The 11,834-nt window shown below is 42.2% G+C and overlaps 2 protein-coding genes across 4 annotated transcripts; one reads left to right on the forward strand and one right to left on the reverse strand.

Moving 5' to 3' along the window:
* cdk1 (cyclin dependent kinase 1) lies at positions 1 to 3,901 on the forward strand. Of its 3 annotated transcripts, none has more exons than XM_084561668.1 (8): positions 1 to 294; positions 739 to 781; positions 1,110 to 1,266; positions 1,564 to 1,687; positions 2,089 to 2,259; positions 2,364 to 2,527; positions 3,186 to 3,327; positions 3,623 to 3,901. In XM_084561668.1, exons 2-8 carry the CDS (start codon positions 745 to 747, stop codon positions 3,737 to 3,739), a joined length of 912 nt encoding a protein of 303 aa, XP_084417794.1. In that variant the 5' UTR covers positions 1 to 294; positions 739 to 744; the 3' UTR covers positions 3,740 to 3,901. The 3 variants fall into 3 exon arrangements, with proteins under 3 accessions (XP_084417794.1, XP_084417792.1, XP_084417793.1); XM_084561666.1 differs by having other exon boundaries at positions 3 to 290; XM_084561667.1 differs by having other exon boundaries at positions 13 to 88.
* Positions 3,902 to 4,552: 651 nt separating this feature from the next.
* ctu2 (cytosolic thiouridylase subunit 2 homolog (S. pombe)) lies at positions 4,553 to 11,535 on the reverse strand. Its single transcript, XM_084561255.1, has 17 exons — positions 11,266 to 11,535; positions 10,478 to 10,552; positions 10,312 to 10,390; positions 10,105 to 10,164; positions 9,710 to 9,770; positions 9,511 to 9,620; positions 8,492 to 8,736; positions 8,265 to 8,400; positions 7,970 to 8,101; positions 7,213 to 7,304; positions 6,900 to 7,000; positions 6,507 to 6,605; positions 6,083 to 6,191; positions 5,711 to 5,777; positions 5,401 to 5,459; positions 5,211 to 5,310; positions 4,553 to 5,109 (listed from the first exon to the last, which is right to left on the reverse strand). Exons 1-16 carry the CDS (start codon positions 11,319 to 11,321, stop codon positions 5,250 to 5,252), a joined length of 1,542 nt encoding a protein of 513 aa, XP_084417381.1. The 5' UTR covers positions 11,322 to 11,535; the 3' UTR covers positions 4,553 to 5,109; positions 5,211 to 5,249.
* Between the last annotated feature and the right edge of the window lie 299 nt (positions 11,536 to 11,834).

Consider the following 11,834-nt stretch of genomic DNA (forward strand, 5'->3'; position numbering starts at 1 on the left):
CGGTTTATTCAAAGGAGTCAGTCAGTTTTCCAGCGCCAGTCTGTGTGAACGGAGAGAGTACATGCGATAAGCAGTAAGGCATAGTCAGGTAATTATTAGTATTCCTTTTTTAAAAAATAAAAAAACGAAATATGAATTAAAGGTGAAGAAGTGGGCTATTTAGTTTGCTAGGAAGGCGCGCGAGCTGTTACCGTAAACTCAACAGAAGGTTAGTTTGACGGTTTAGCATCGGCTAAGCTAACGAAGCTACTTTTCCTCGTTGACCTCGAAGAAAACGGCAACTTTTGACGGTAGGTTAGTCAGTGTCATCTTTTTATTTCACTGTCGTAGGCGTAGAGGAAAAACTTTGTAAACTGAGAAAAGAGCTCCTTAAACTATATACATATATAAATCTTACATAATGATGCAACATTATTATTAACAACGCGACGTCAACGGTAGTTTTCTTTGACGTTCAACTCCCACCGCCTGTCTCTATTATTATATTAAAAGCTCTAAACGTTGCTGTAAATGCTTTGATTAACATTTAGTTACACGATTTGATTAACTCTTGTTATGTTTTAGGTCAAAATGTTAATTGATAGTGAACTGGAAACCCTTTGTCACAAGTAAACTAGTTTATTATTAAATATGCAGTATAAGTCAATGAAAAAGTTAGTATTATGTGAGCTTAATTATGTTATCTTATCAATAATAGTTGTTCAAATTACTTAACCAACCTGTTTTTTTTCTTTCCAGGCCAAAATGGATGACTATTTGAAAATTGAGAAGATTGGCGAAGGTTGGTTTCATCATAAAGATATTCCTCAAATGTTAAACTACTGAAGCTATGCCAGTTTTTGTGCTTTTATGGAATTAAATGTTATATTCTGAACATTTTCCTTTACGATTATAGAAGCTTTTACTCAATATCATCTCTGTAAAACTGCTCTAGTGTCTGTTTGCCTGTTCGGATCAGATTTACTCTGGTAACTTGAGCTGTTGACACATAGACATTTGTCTCATTCCCGTCCAACTTGCTATGCAGACAAACAGGCTACCCAGTAAATTAAATTCAACAAGTGTAGTTTGGGTTTTTGCCTTACACTTTTCTTTTTTTTTTCCTTCAGGAACTTATGGGGTGGTGTACAAGGGCAGGCACAAAGCCACGGGGCAGGTGGTGGCCATGAAGAAGATCCGCCTCGAGAGCGAGGAGGAAGGGGTCCCGAGCACTGCTGTCAGAGAGGTCTCTCTGCTTCAGGAGCTGAAGCATCCCAACGTTGTACGGTACGCTGCATATTCTCAAGACTCTGTCGGAGTCAAGTCGGATCCCGTTTCAGTCATGTCAAACGTCTAATTGCATCGCTGCAGCTGCATATAAAAGCGCTACCTGAACGTACCAGTGAAGCAAACTGTACTGTATGAATAAAGATTCTTGTTAGTGTCTGTTCAGACTGATTTTTGTCACGGCAACTGCTTAGAGTGTCAACATTTAGCCAAACCCTTTATGACGATGTGAATTCTGAGCCACATCTTATGAGAACATGTAGACATAGTTTGTGTTTGTCTCTGTGCACACACCAGACTCCTAGATGTCCTGATGCAGGAGTCTCGTCTCTACCTCATCTTTGAGTTCCTGTCCATGGACCTGAAGAAGTATTTGGACTCCATCCCCTCAGGCCAATATATGGAGCCCATGCTGGTCAAGGTAACTCTCAGACATAAGATCACTAAGTGAAACTGCTCTGTGTGGCAACAAAGGATGTTCTGATTGGTATCGGGGCCGATCCGGGAATTCTTATAATTATTTTATTGGTATAGGGCTTCGGCCAAGCCTGATCTGGACATCCGTAGTGGCAACAGTGCCACGGTTGTTTGATTTTGAATTTAAATAATGTTATAAATTATCTCCGTATTTATATAAATTACTATGTGGCATGTGTTGGCAAATTCATGTAATAAATTCAGGTGTTTAATACCAGAAGTTTTAAAACCGAACCAAACAGATTACTGTGCCCTTTATCTTGTCTAGTCCGTTCAGTTTGACGGCTCTAACACGTGTCCATCTCCTTGTTTTTTCTCCTTCCCTCACCATTCGCCACCTTCCAGAGCTACCTTTACCAGATCTTGGAGGGCATTTATTTCTGTCACTGTCGTAGAGTCCTCCACCGTGACCTGAAACCCCAGAACCTTCTGATCGATAACAAGGGCGTCATCAAACTGGCCGACTTTGGTTTGGCTCGGGCCTTTGGTGTTCCTGTCAGGGTCTACACCCACGAGGTGAGAATCCTTTCACACTTTTTAAATGTTTCCTAGTAGTAACAGATGCGGTAGTCGGCACCAACAAACAAAAAGCTGATTGTGTGTTCCTTGTTTGTTCTCAGGTTGTTACTCTCTGGTACCGGGCTCCCGAGGTCCTCCTGGGTTCACCCCGATATTCAACTCCTGTCGATGTTTGGAGTATTGGGACCATATTTGCTGAACTCGCCACCAAGAAGCCTCTGTTCCATGGAGACTCTGAGATAGACCAACTCTTCAGGATCTTCAGGTAGACACAGCAGAAAGATCTCCAGGCTCTCAGTGGTTCCTTTGTGTCAAGAAGTCTGGTCTCGGGTAGAAGCACTACTGGAAAAAAGATTTTTAGTTTCTTTTTTTTCTTGATTACTGTTTAGTAATTAAGAAAAACCACTGGGCCCTATATAATGAGCCACCTTTGACACTCCTGTGTTGCTGCGTATTGTTGAATATTTATTGTGGCTTAAACTCTGAATCTGTGAAAATGAACACAAAGAAAAAGACCTCACTGAACATCAGATTCCAGTCTTTAATCTGCATTTTGTTTTCAAAGGGTGTTGAGGAGTTAAAGCCTGACACTTGTTTTCAGCTTTGTGAACATTTTACTCATGGGAAGTTTGACGTGTCGGCTTCTAGTGTGTTTCTTTATCTAGAGCTGGTCTGATAATGTTTATAAAGGCAGCAGAATGGCTCATCGAGCAAAAATAGCCTCAGATTCTTTGGCCCAACATTTTTATTAGGTTGGTAAAACACAGCGTGAGAGTATGAGGTGGACAATCTACCACCAAATTTAATAGACTGGGAATGTCTTTCATTGCCACTCAGACACTGTGTTGCTTTTGTTTTCTGTCGTGACTCTGGTGCAGCTAAATGAAATGCCAGACTATAAATAAGATGTTCCTTCTTTACAGGACCCTGGGAACCCCCAACAATGACGTGTGGCCTGAGGTAGAGAGCCTACCTGACTACAAGAACACTTTCCCTAAATGGAAGTCGGGCAACCTGTCATCAGTGGTGAAAAACCTGGATAAGAATGGCCTGGACCTACTGGCGGTAAGGATACACACATAGAACGTTAATTCAGACTTTTTCATGGGTTAAATTTTCAATTTAAGTTTGTGCGGTCTTTTATTATTTGTTACTGTGCAAATGTAGAATCTAGTAAGAACTGGTGTTGGTCGTAACGCTGAACTAGCAGCTCGGCTTTCAAAAATAGTTCCTGGATAATCACGCGATACCTTACCCTAACCCTTTCTTAAAGTTTTCCAAAATGCTTTTCTCAGTGAAACAAGTTTTAATCTTGGAGTCGCCACTTTAAACAAAAAATGTCTCGTTTTTGTTTCCGTAGAAAACATTGATCTACAATCCTCCTAAGAGGATCTCGGCACGCGAGGCCATGACTCACCCTTACTTTGACGACTTGGACAAGTCCACCCTGCCAGCTGCCAACATCGACAAAATCTAAAACACATTCTGACCTTGCATCGCAACGTATTCATACCCTTTGTGAATTATTACTCTGTAAATACTTGTGTGTGTGAACTGTTGTAGACCTTTAAGTTTCAACTATGTCTTTTCAATAAAACTGCACTTTCTGTGAGTCTCAAACCTGGTGCTTAGTAGTTTGTAAAGGCTCGTTGGTCGGTTGGTTTACTCTACTTCAGGCTAATGTGCTGTATGACTGGCATGAAAAAGTATTAACATGAACTTAGGAATGAAAGGATTTATTTATTACAGTAGGACAATAGGAGGGAGTGTTAACAGTGGATTAAGCTAAAGACGGATAGCAGTAATAGTAGTTAAGTGGTCCTGAGCCGACACTGGGGGCTTCTCCTGTGACAACAACAAAACTCAATCACTGTTTATTGTGGGTAGTGTTGTGGGAATTAATGTATGAGTCAGTGTGACCTGTTTAAAGATACTGGAAAGGAACGTAGAGACAGAAATATAGCCTCAATGTCAAGTGTACTTTAATGAATGCCTGCGTTGACTGGAAAGAGTCGACCCAGCATCAGGAAATGTCTGACCATGTAGTCCCTCAAAATATGACACCATGTTTAAAAAGATGATGGAGAATAGAGTGAAAGAGAAGAATTTTGGACAAAAGAAACAAACTGGGGGAAGATTGACGTGTCTAAATGTTAAATTCCAATTTGTGGATGTTTTATAAAGTAAGTCACTTCTAGTTTTATAGTAAAATGAGTCAATAACAGATGAATAACCACGCCTGGCCAAGAGTGTCATCTCTTCACTGAAGTCCCTTTCACACAACTCAATTTGCACTTAACTTACAGAAAATAATAGTTTATTATTTTGTCAAATACATCCAGTCCAACGGCAACCTGTGCAGGACGTGACCCCGCCTGTGCCCCGAGGAATTCTGGGATGTGGAAGTGACGTAGAAAGCAAACCGTGCAGCCCAAACACAAAATGATGCAGTAAAGTAAAGAGATAATGTGGCTAAAGAGGCATGTTGATGCAACAGATTTATTAAAAGCAGAAATAAGAAATACAAGATATGTCTGTTAATCAGGTTCACATAGACTGCTAAGATTTTCAACAGGTGCAACAGAAAAAGAGACAATCCTAATGTTTATCGTGGGACGCTGCAAAAGATGAAATCTTTGTCGCTATGGAAACAACTTCCCAGAATTACAGGAGCGTAAAGTTGCGTGTGCAGTGTCTGTCTGGACTTCCTGGATCCATTTGTGGAGATATGCATAAAACTAATTTGTTCTTTAGGGTTAGGTTTGTTTTCAGGCTGAACACCCACTTGGGCTCTGGGACGTATCCGTGTCCTGTCCATTTTGTGTCCCGCCTCTCAGCCCGTGTCCCCTACACAAGATAAGAGGATCAAAAAGTATTTACATACGTCCTCCACTTCCTGCAGACTGAAACAAGCGTCATTATGAGTTGCAGCAGAGCAAATATTTCACCTTCGCTTCTGTTTTGATCAAACTCTGCCTCCTCTCCCTCTAATCGCCTTCATCGCCGTCGTCCAGCAGGAACTCACTGATCTCTTCTCTCATCTGAGACCTTCAGAAACACGTCATCACATGTCTTACTTCCGTCCTCCTTACCGGACTAAACAATATCTTTTAAATGAAACAAACACTCTGCCCTCACCTCCTTTGCCTCCTCTGAGCCTCTGACAGGATGTACTGAGGGAGATGGTCCACTGACGACTAGATGGAAAACACCAAAAAGAAAAGGGACTCAAGCTCGTGATTTATTTAAGGAGGTAACAACACAATCTTTTGATGCGATATGCAAATCATAACCCCGGGTGAAAAGTCACAGGCAAACAGTTTGACACTCCTGCTTTAGAGGAAACAAGAAACAGCTCAACTTTAACCGATGAGCCAGTTAAAAACCAAACCCAGCTACCACAAAACCTGTATTTTACCTCCCTCATTCAGTTTGTTCCTGTACTCACCAGGTCTCTGACGGTCAGCTGGCAGCTGTAACACAACAGGCTCTTCAGATCAGGTGTCTCCGGTGCCCTGTAAGGTAACAACAATACTGAAACTTTGCCGTCCTGCCACACAATCATCATCTCTTACTTGTGCACCTCTCATTGTTTGCTCTGTAAGCTCCCTCTACAACAACCTCTAGAAGACTTCTCCCTGTGAATCAGGTTTTAGTGACCTACAGCTGTTACTCAGAGAACACAGAACCTGATGTAAGACGTCACGGTGTCGGTGAGCGTGTCTAAATCTGTCAGTCGATGCAATACGCCATCATTCGGCTTCAAGAACAAATCCACCACCACACCATTAACTGTATTAATTAATGAATCAACACTCACTCAGCTGAACTACAGCAGCCTCCACCACGTGCTGTTGTCCCACAAGCCTCTACTCCTTCAGCGGAGCAGCACTGTCTGGTGGGGGCAGTCGACTCTGACTTCACTGGATCTACGACGGAAACAAGGGAAATGTTTTAACGCCCTAAAGATAATGTGTTTTTCTCTCTGCAGGATTTCAAAGGCCCAAACACACAGGAAAGTGGTGTTATCATGAAGCTGAAGACAGTATCTGCAAGTATTTGATTTAGATTAAATATACACATCAGACCTTCACAATATTAGGAAGGTGGTCATAATGTTGTGGCTGATCGGTGTACATGTGATCATATTTCTGAATCTCTCCGGTTTGACACAGGGCTTCAAAAAGTGTACAATAAAACAGAGAGACGGTGGCTAAAAGAACGTCAGTGATAATTTACTGTACCTTGGTTTTGTCCTGGGATCTCAGCGCTGGTCGTTCCTCCTGATTTGGTCTGAGAGAGCTGCTCTGATATCAGCCTGGACTGGAAGGCTGAGGCCTCGCCTGAAAACAAAAGAAGAGACAGACGTCATCCATGTGATAATAGATGGGCTCATGAGACAGACGGACTGGAAAGAAAGATAAATTTATAAAGGATTGATTATGATGTTTAAATAACAGAAGCAGTAGAAGATGTGAATCATTAGGCTGCAAAGACACAACTCATCCATCAGAGAGCTAGAAGGAACATGACGATACAGTATCCAGAGGACACCGATGAGCTCTGCAGCATAAACAAAGCCTAGAACATCAAGTCCTTAAGCTAGCCCTTAGCTGCTAGCCGCTAGCCACACTCACCGACAGCAGTATCCAGGGTGCACATACAGAGCAAACATCTGTCAAACATCTGGTCGGCTGTAGAGGAGCTTCGACCTGCTGTCTGCAGCTTGTCACTGGTCCTGCATGACAGAAAACCGTGTTTTAAGGTTATATGATGCTTCCAAACTAAAAAAAAAAGTGTTTCTAAGAACTCAAAATTATCTCTAAACCTTGAAATAAACCTTCCCTGCACTTAGTTTTAGTTTGAGTACAATGTTTTTTCTGCCCCAATTTAATGAAACCTTTGTCCCGGGTTTGGCTCCATACATGACGTTAGTGGTTACATACTGACCTGTAAATGGTGCTGACAGTAGAGGGGAAGTCTGCCTGCAGTTTAATGACAAAGCTCTCTGTGAGACGCTGGACGCTGGCCTTGTCTGACATCTGTGGGACGGACACAAAGACAGTGTGAGGAGTCATGAACTGATGCAACAACAGAGACATGTTACTGATGTAAACTCCACAGATTTTCATCCCAGTGGCTTCTGGAGTCGGCGAGCAAGTTTCAAGATGTTAGACAGACTTGCTACACTACATGGACAAAAGTATTTGATCACACCTGTCAGGGACTGTAATGACAAATACGCATACTTTAATATGCAGGGTTTAGGGTTTGTACAACATTCTGGAGTATTTCTGTGGTAAATCTGTGCCCATTCGTTCTGTAGAGCATTTACGAGGTCAGGCACTGATGCTGGATGAGAAGGCCTGGCTCACTGTCTCTCTGGCTATATCCAGCAGGGATGATATTTCTCAAACTGCATATTTGTCACTGAGCTCTACAGGACAACACATTTTGTATCACAAATGTTTCCAAAGTGGAGACTGCATGACTTTATACACCTCTGGCAACGGGTCTGACTGAAACACCTGAATTTAAAAACAAGTTACAGGTGTGGCTGAATACTTTTGTCCATGTCTCTGCCTCTCAGAGCAGGACTAGAGCGTTAGTCTCCCGTCTGAATAAACTGTTTTACTACAGTGAGTCGGATCTGAAGCAAGTTAAGTCTGAAAAATGACACCTGTAGATGACGCCTGTAGAGTCTTACCTTGGTGTCCAGGCCTGGTTTGACCACAGAGGGAACACTGAACATGCGGTTATAGAAAGCGATTTCTTTGGCCGAGTAGTCCCTCATCGGCCTCACTGATATGATGTCACCGTATCTGGAGTCTGAAAACCCCTGTCGACACAAACACACAGATACAACAATGTCATTTGAGTCAGATGTGCTGTTTGTGTCATCTTACACAGTACAAAGAAGACAAAACCTTTCAGGGTCTGTAGACTGAACGTGATTTTCCTCTGCTTTACAGTGACTGTACATCGTTACCATATATACGCACCGTGTCCTGGGCCAGCTGTGCTCCTCTGCCCAGTGATATGCTGCTGAGCAGCTTGACAGCCAGCCTGGTGCAGTTGTCTCCCAGCATCAGTTTACTGTAGCCCTGAGTGCGAGCCGTGTGCACCAGCAGATGCTGCCTTTAAGGAGAACACAGACACACACAGCGGCGTCAGAGCTGCATAGATTGACTTAGCTTTATATTTTATATTTTTTACCCTCCTGTCTGACCTTAATGTGTTTAGCAGATCCTCTTTGGCCGTCAGCGTCTTAGCGGATTCAATCAGCTGCTGCAGTAGCTGAGTTTTTGACTCCTTTACATCGGGTAGGGACGTCTCTTCTTCCTGCTGCTCTGGTGTCAAACTGTTGCTCGTGTTGGTGTGAATGAAGTGGTTCACAGCTGATTTATAGTTGGTGGACGGCTGCTCTGAAACCGACGGAGCGGTCACCACAACTGAGCTGGGGAGGTCCAACACCTTAGAGGAGGTTGGGGGGGACACACATTTAATAGTCAGCTTGATATAAAAATATAACGTGTGAGACTTTGTAGACTTTTTGTAAATGTTGAAGCCTTCACTCTTCTCTTTGACGCTAGCCAACCAAGACTAAAACAGAAGAAGAAGTCGTCTCCTTTTTGCAGCTTTGACGCTAGACAATGAAGAGGAATAAGTAGTTTTGACGCTACAGGGATACGGTTTTGGTTTTTAGGGCTGAACTGGGCTGAAGCCTGACACTGATCATTTTAAATATGTCTGGATCGGGCCCCGATACCGATCAGCTGGACATCCCTAATTATAATATCACAGTGAAGCTGAGTTTATGGAAATTAAATGTCCGTTTTATCCTGTTAGACATTTGTATGTAATTTCGTCATAACTGATATGAATTCTTGAGTGTTTTGTGAGGACACGATGTCATTTGATCACCAAATTCTGATCAGTGTGCTTTCAAATTTGAAGAAATCATCTCAAGCCGTTCCTGAGATTGTATGTTCAGTATGTGAACGTCCAGTAGAATAAAATAATCAAGTGATAACTTCATTTATTAAATTACATGTGTTATAAGAATCTCTACAGACATGGATTTAAAGTCCTGACTGGCAGAGGAATTCAACCGTGATCCAGTAAGTTGTTAGTTGATGTGACTTAAATAAAGTGTTTGTTTTTTTCAGTAAAAAGACACTCATTCAGAAATCGACATGTTAAACTGCTGTTGAACTTCTGTAACGGTGAGCTTTTTCGAACACCGACCTGTTCCAGAGGCAGAATGTGGAAAGGAAAACCCGTAGCTCTGAACATCGCCTGCAGCTCAGACACCGTCCTCTGTCTCTCCTCCGCAGACTGACCTACAGCACCTCCCTCTGAGGACAAAGACAAGCGATCTGTGTGACGTGTTTTCAGACAGAGATTGAGCCAAAGACGAACAGGACAATGATAACGTTTAACTTACCGTCAATGTAGACGATGCCGGGTACGAATCTCAACTTCTTGTGGGCGCTCTGACTCAAACCCTGGGAGGAAGAAAAGGTTTTCAGTGTCATTAATAACAGAAAAACAAAGTCTGTCTGCAGAGTTATAAAGAATCTGGAGAAATATTATACATCACAGAAGGAAGGAAGTTTTTGGTAGTTTGTTTGGTAGTGCAAATCCTACATTTCTGCACATACAGTAGCTCAGTGGCTCCATGCTTTCTTCCTGCTGTCACAAACCATTAATGCTTTAGACTTGGCAGCTTCACTATTGTTTCCTCTCAGACCTTATTTGTAAACCAAGCAAAGGGGTCTGTTCCCAGCCAGCAGAGCATATTCTATATGACATAGAAGACTAGTGGACTGAAGGACAAACCTCTTGGACTTGACCGAGCATGGAGCAGGAAGACGGCCCTCCGGACACAGCCAGCAGCACCTGCAGCCGGAGGAGACTCTCAGTTATGGAGACGTTGCGAATATTTTCATTCATTCATTTAATTTCAGTGTGTGTAGTGTATTCTGTGTGGAGATGAGTTCAGAAAATGAACTACAGTGAAGTGAGTTTTGTCGGCACTCAGCTTACCTTCTCTGCAGGGAAAATGATTCTGTTTTTGCCCAGCATGGCTCTGAACTTGTGAATGAAGTACTCCTTGAAACAGCCCCTGACGAGAGACGGAGATGTGACTTGTGACAAAGCTTCTTCAGACACCACAGACTAATCTGTCACCACTGAGCGCCACATGTCTCACCTGCAGTACGCGTCTCCTGCTCTGATGACCACGGCTGCAGGCGCCTCTTTGCATTTGACACATTTCTTGGAAACACTAGCAAAACAGAGGAACAGGAGACGTCATGAAATCCCACGTGCATGCATTTATGTTGTGGCACATTTACACAACAAACACTGACTAAATCCAGAGTAAAAATAAGTTTACGCTCAGCAAACACACTGATCCATTATCAAACTGCTGATGTGCAACTAAACAATGCATCTGTTCAAAGCAGGATAAGGTGCAAGTTACAATGTCCAGAATGTCAATAAGAGATGGTTGTTCAGGGGAGTTTTGGAAGTCAGGATAAGATTACAGGTTAAAGTGCACATCTGGAGGGAAGAAAGACAAAGTAAACCCCTCACGTGACTCCAGACAGACATCTATACTGTTTTTAATCTGGTGAAATACTGAAAAATGAATGTTTCTGTGGCTTCCGCTGCTCATATTCACACAATTAAGCTTCCTACGCTTTCAGAATTTAGAGAGATTGCATGAGACAAGTACTGACACAAGTACTCAAGGACAAAATTGTATTTATAGTTAAAATCTGACTTTTAGAGAAAGGTGAACAAAAAAAAGTATAAAAGCACAGTGAAGCCAGACTAAATCAACATCTGAACATTTAGGAAAAGTCGCATAAATATGAACAAAACAAAAGAATACATAAAAATAAAAACATGTAAATAAAAAGTCTTAGCATTTTATTTGTCCACTCCTTTTCAAAAACAATCTCGTTGTATGTGTAGTCTCGCGATGAGACCTACCTGGGCACCTCCGCGCGCTCCAGCTGATCGTGGTAGTCTTCATCCACCTGGCACATCGCTGAGAAGATGATTGACAGCCTGAGCTACCTGTCCGCTATCTGCTCTAAAACTGTCCGACAGCTTTATCTGAACTTTTACTAATATTTTACTTCTGCTCTAATTTCAGTCGCAGTTGAGATGAACTTTTATTCGCCTTTCTTTAAAGTCTCACCGACTGATGCGATGAAGAAATGTTTTACTGGAATGACATAACTCCAATAACAACCAGCATGCTTAAATTGTGGCGCTTTCTGATGACGTGGATCTTTTTCTTCTTCTTCTTCTTCTTCTTCGTGAATCTCAACAGCAAAATCACGCACTGCGCCACCTTGTGGTGTGGAGTAAGACTAGTTTATTACATTGTAGGTGCTAAACTCTTATATACTTTGTATTTTGTTCTACTTCTGATTTTTTTTTGTTCCTTAAAATGTTTGTACTTACACGTTAAGCTGCTCACTTGTGCCCCGGGGACAAATAAAGTTTTCTGAATCTGAATCTTGCGGTGTATCAACGTTGTTGTGGGTCCTTCC

Source organism: Chelon labrosus (genome assembly GCF_963514085.1).
Source record: "Chelon labrosus genome assembly, chromosome: 15".
Taxonomy (NCBI): Eukaryota; Metazoa; Chordata; class Actinopteri; order Mugiliformes; family Mugilidae; genus Chelon; species Chelon labrosus.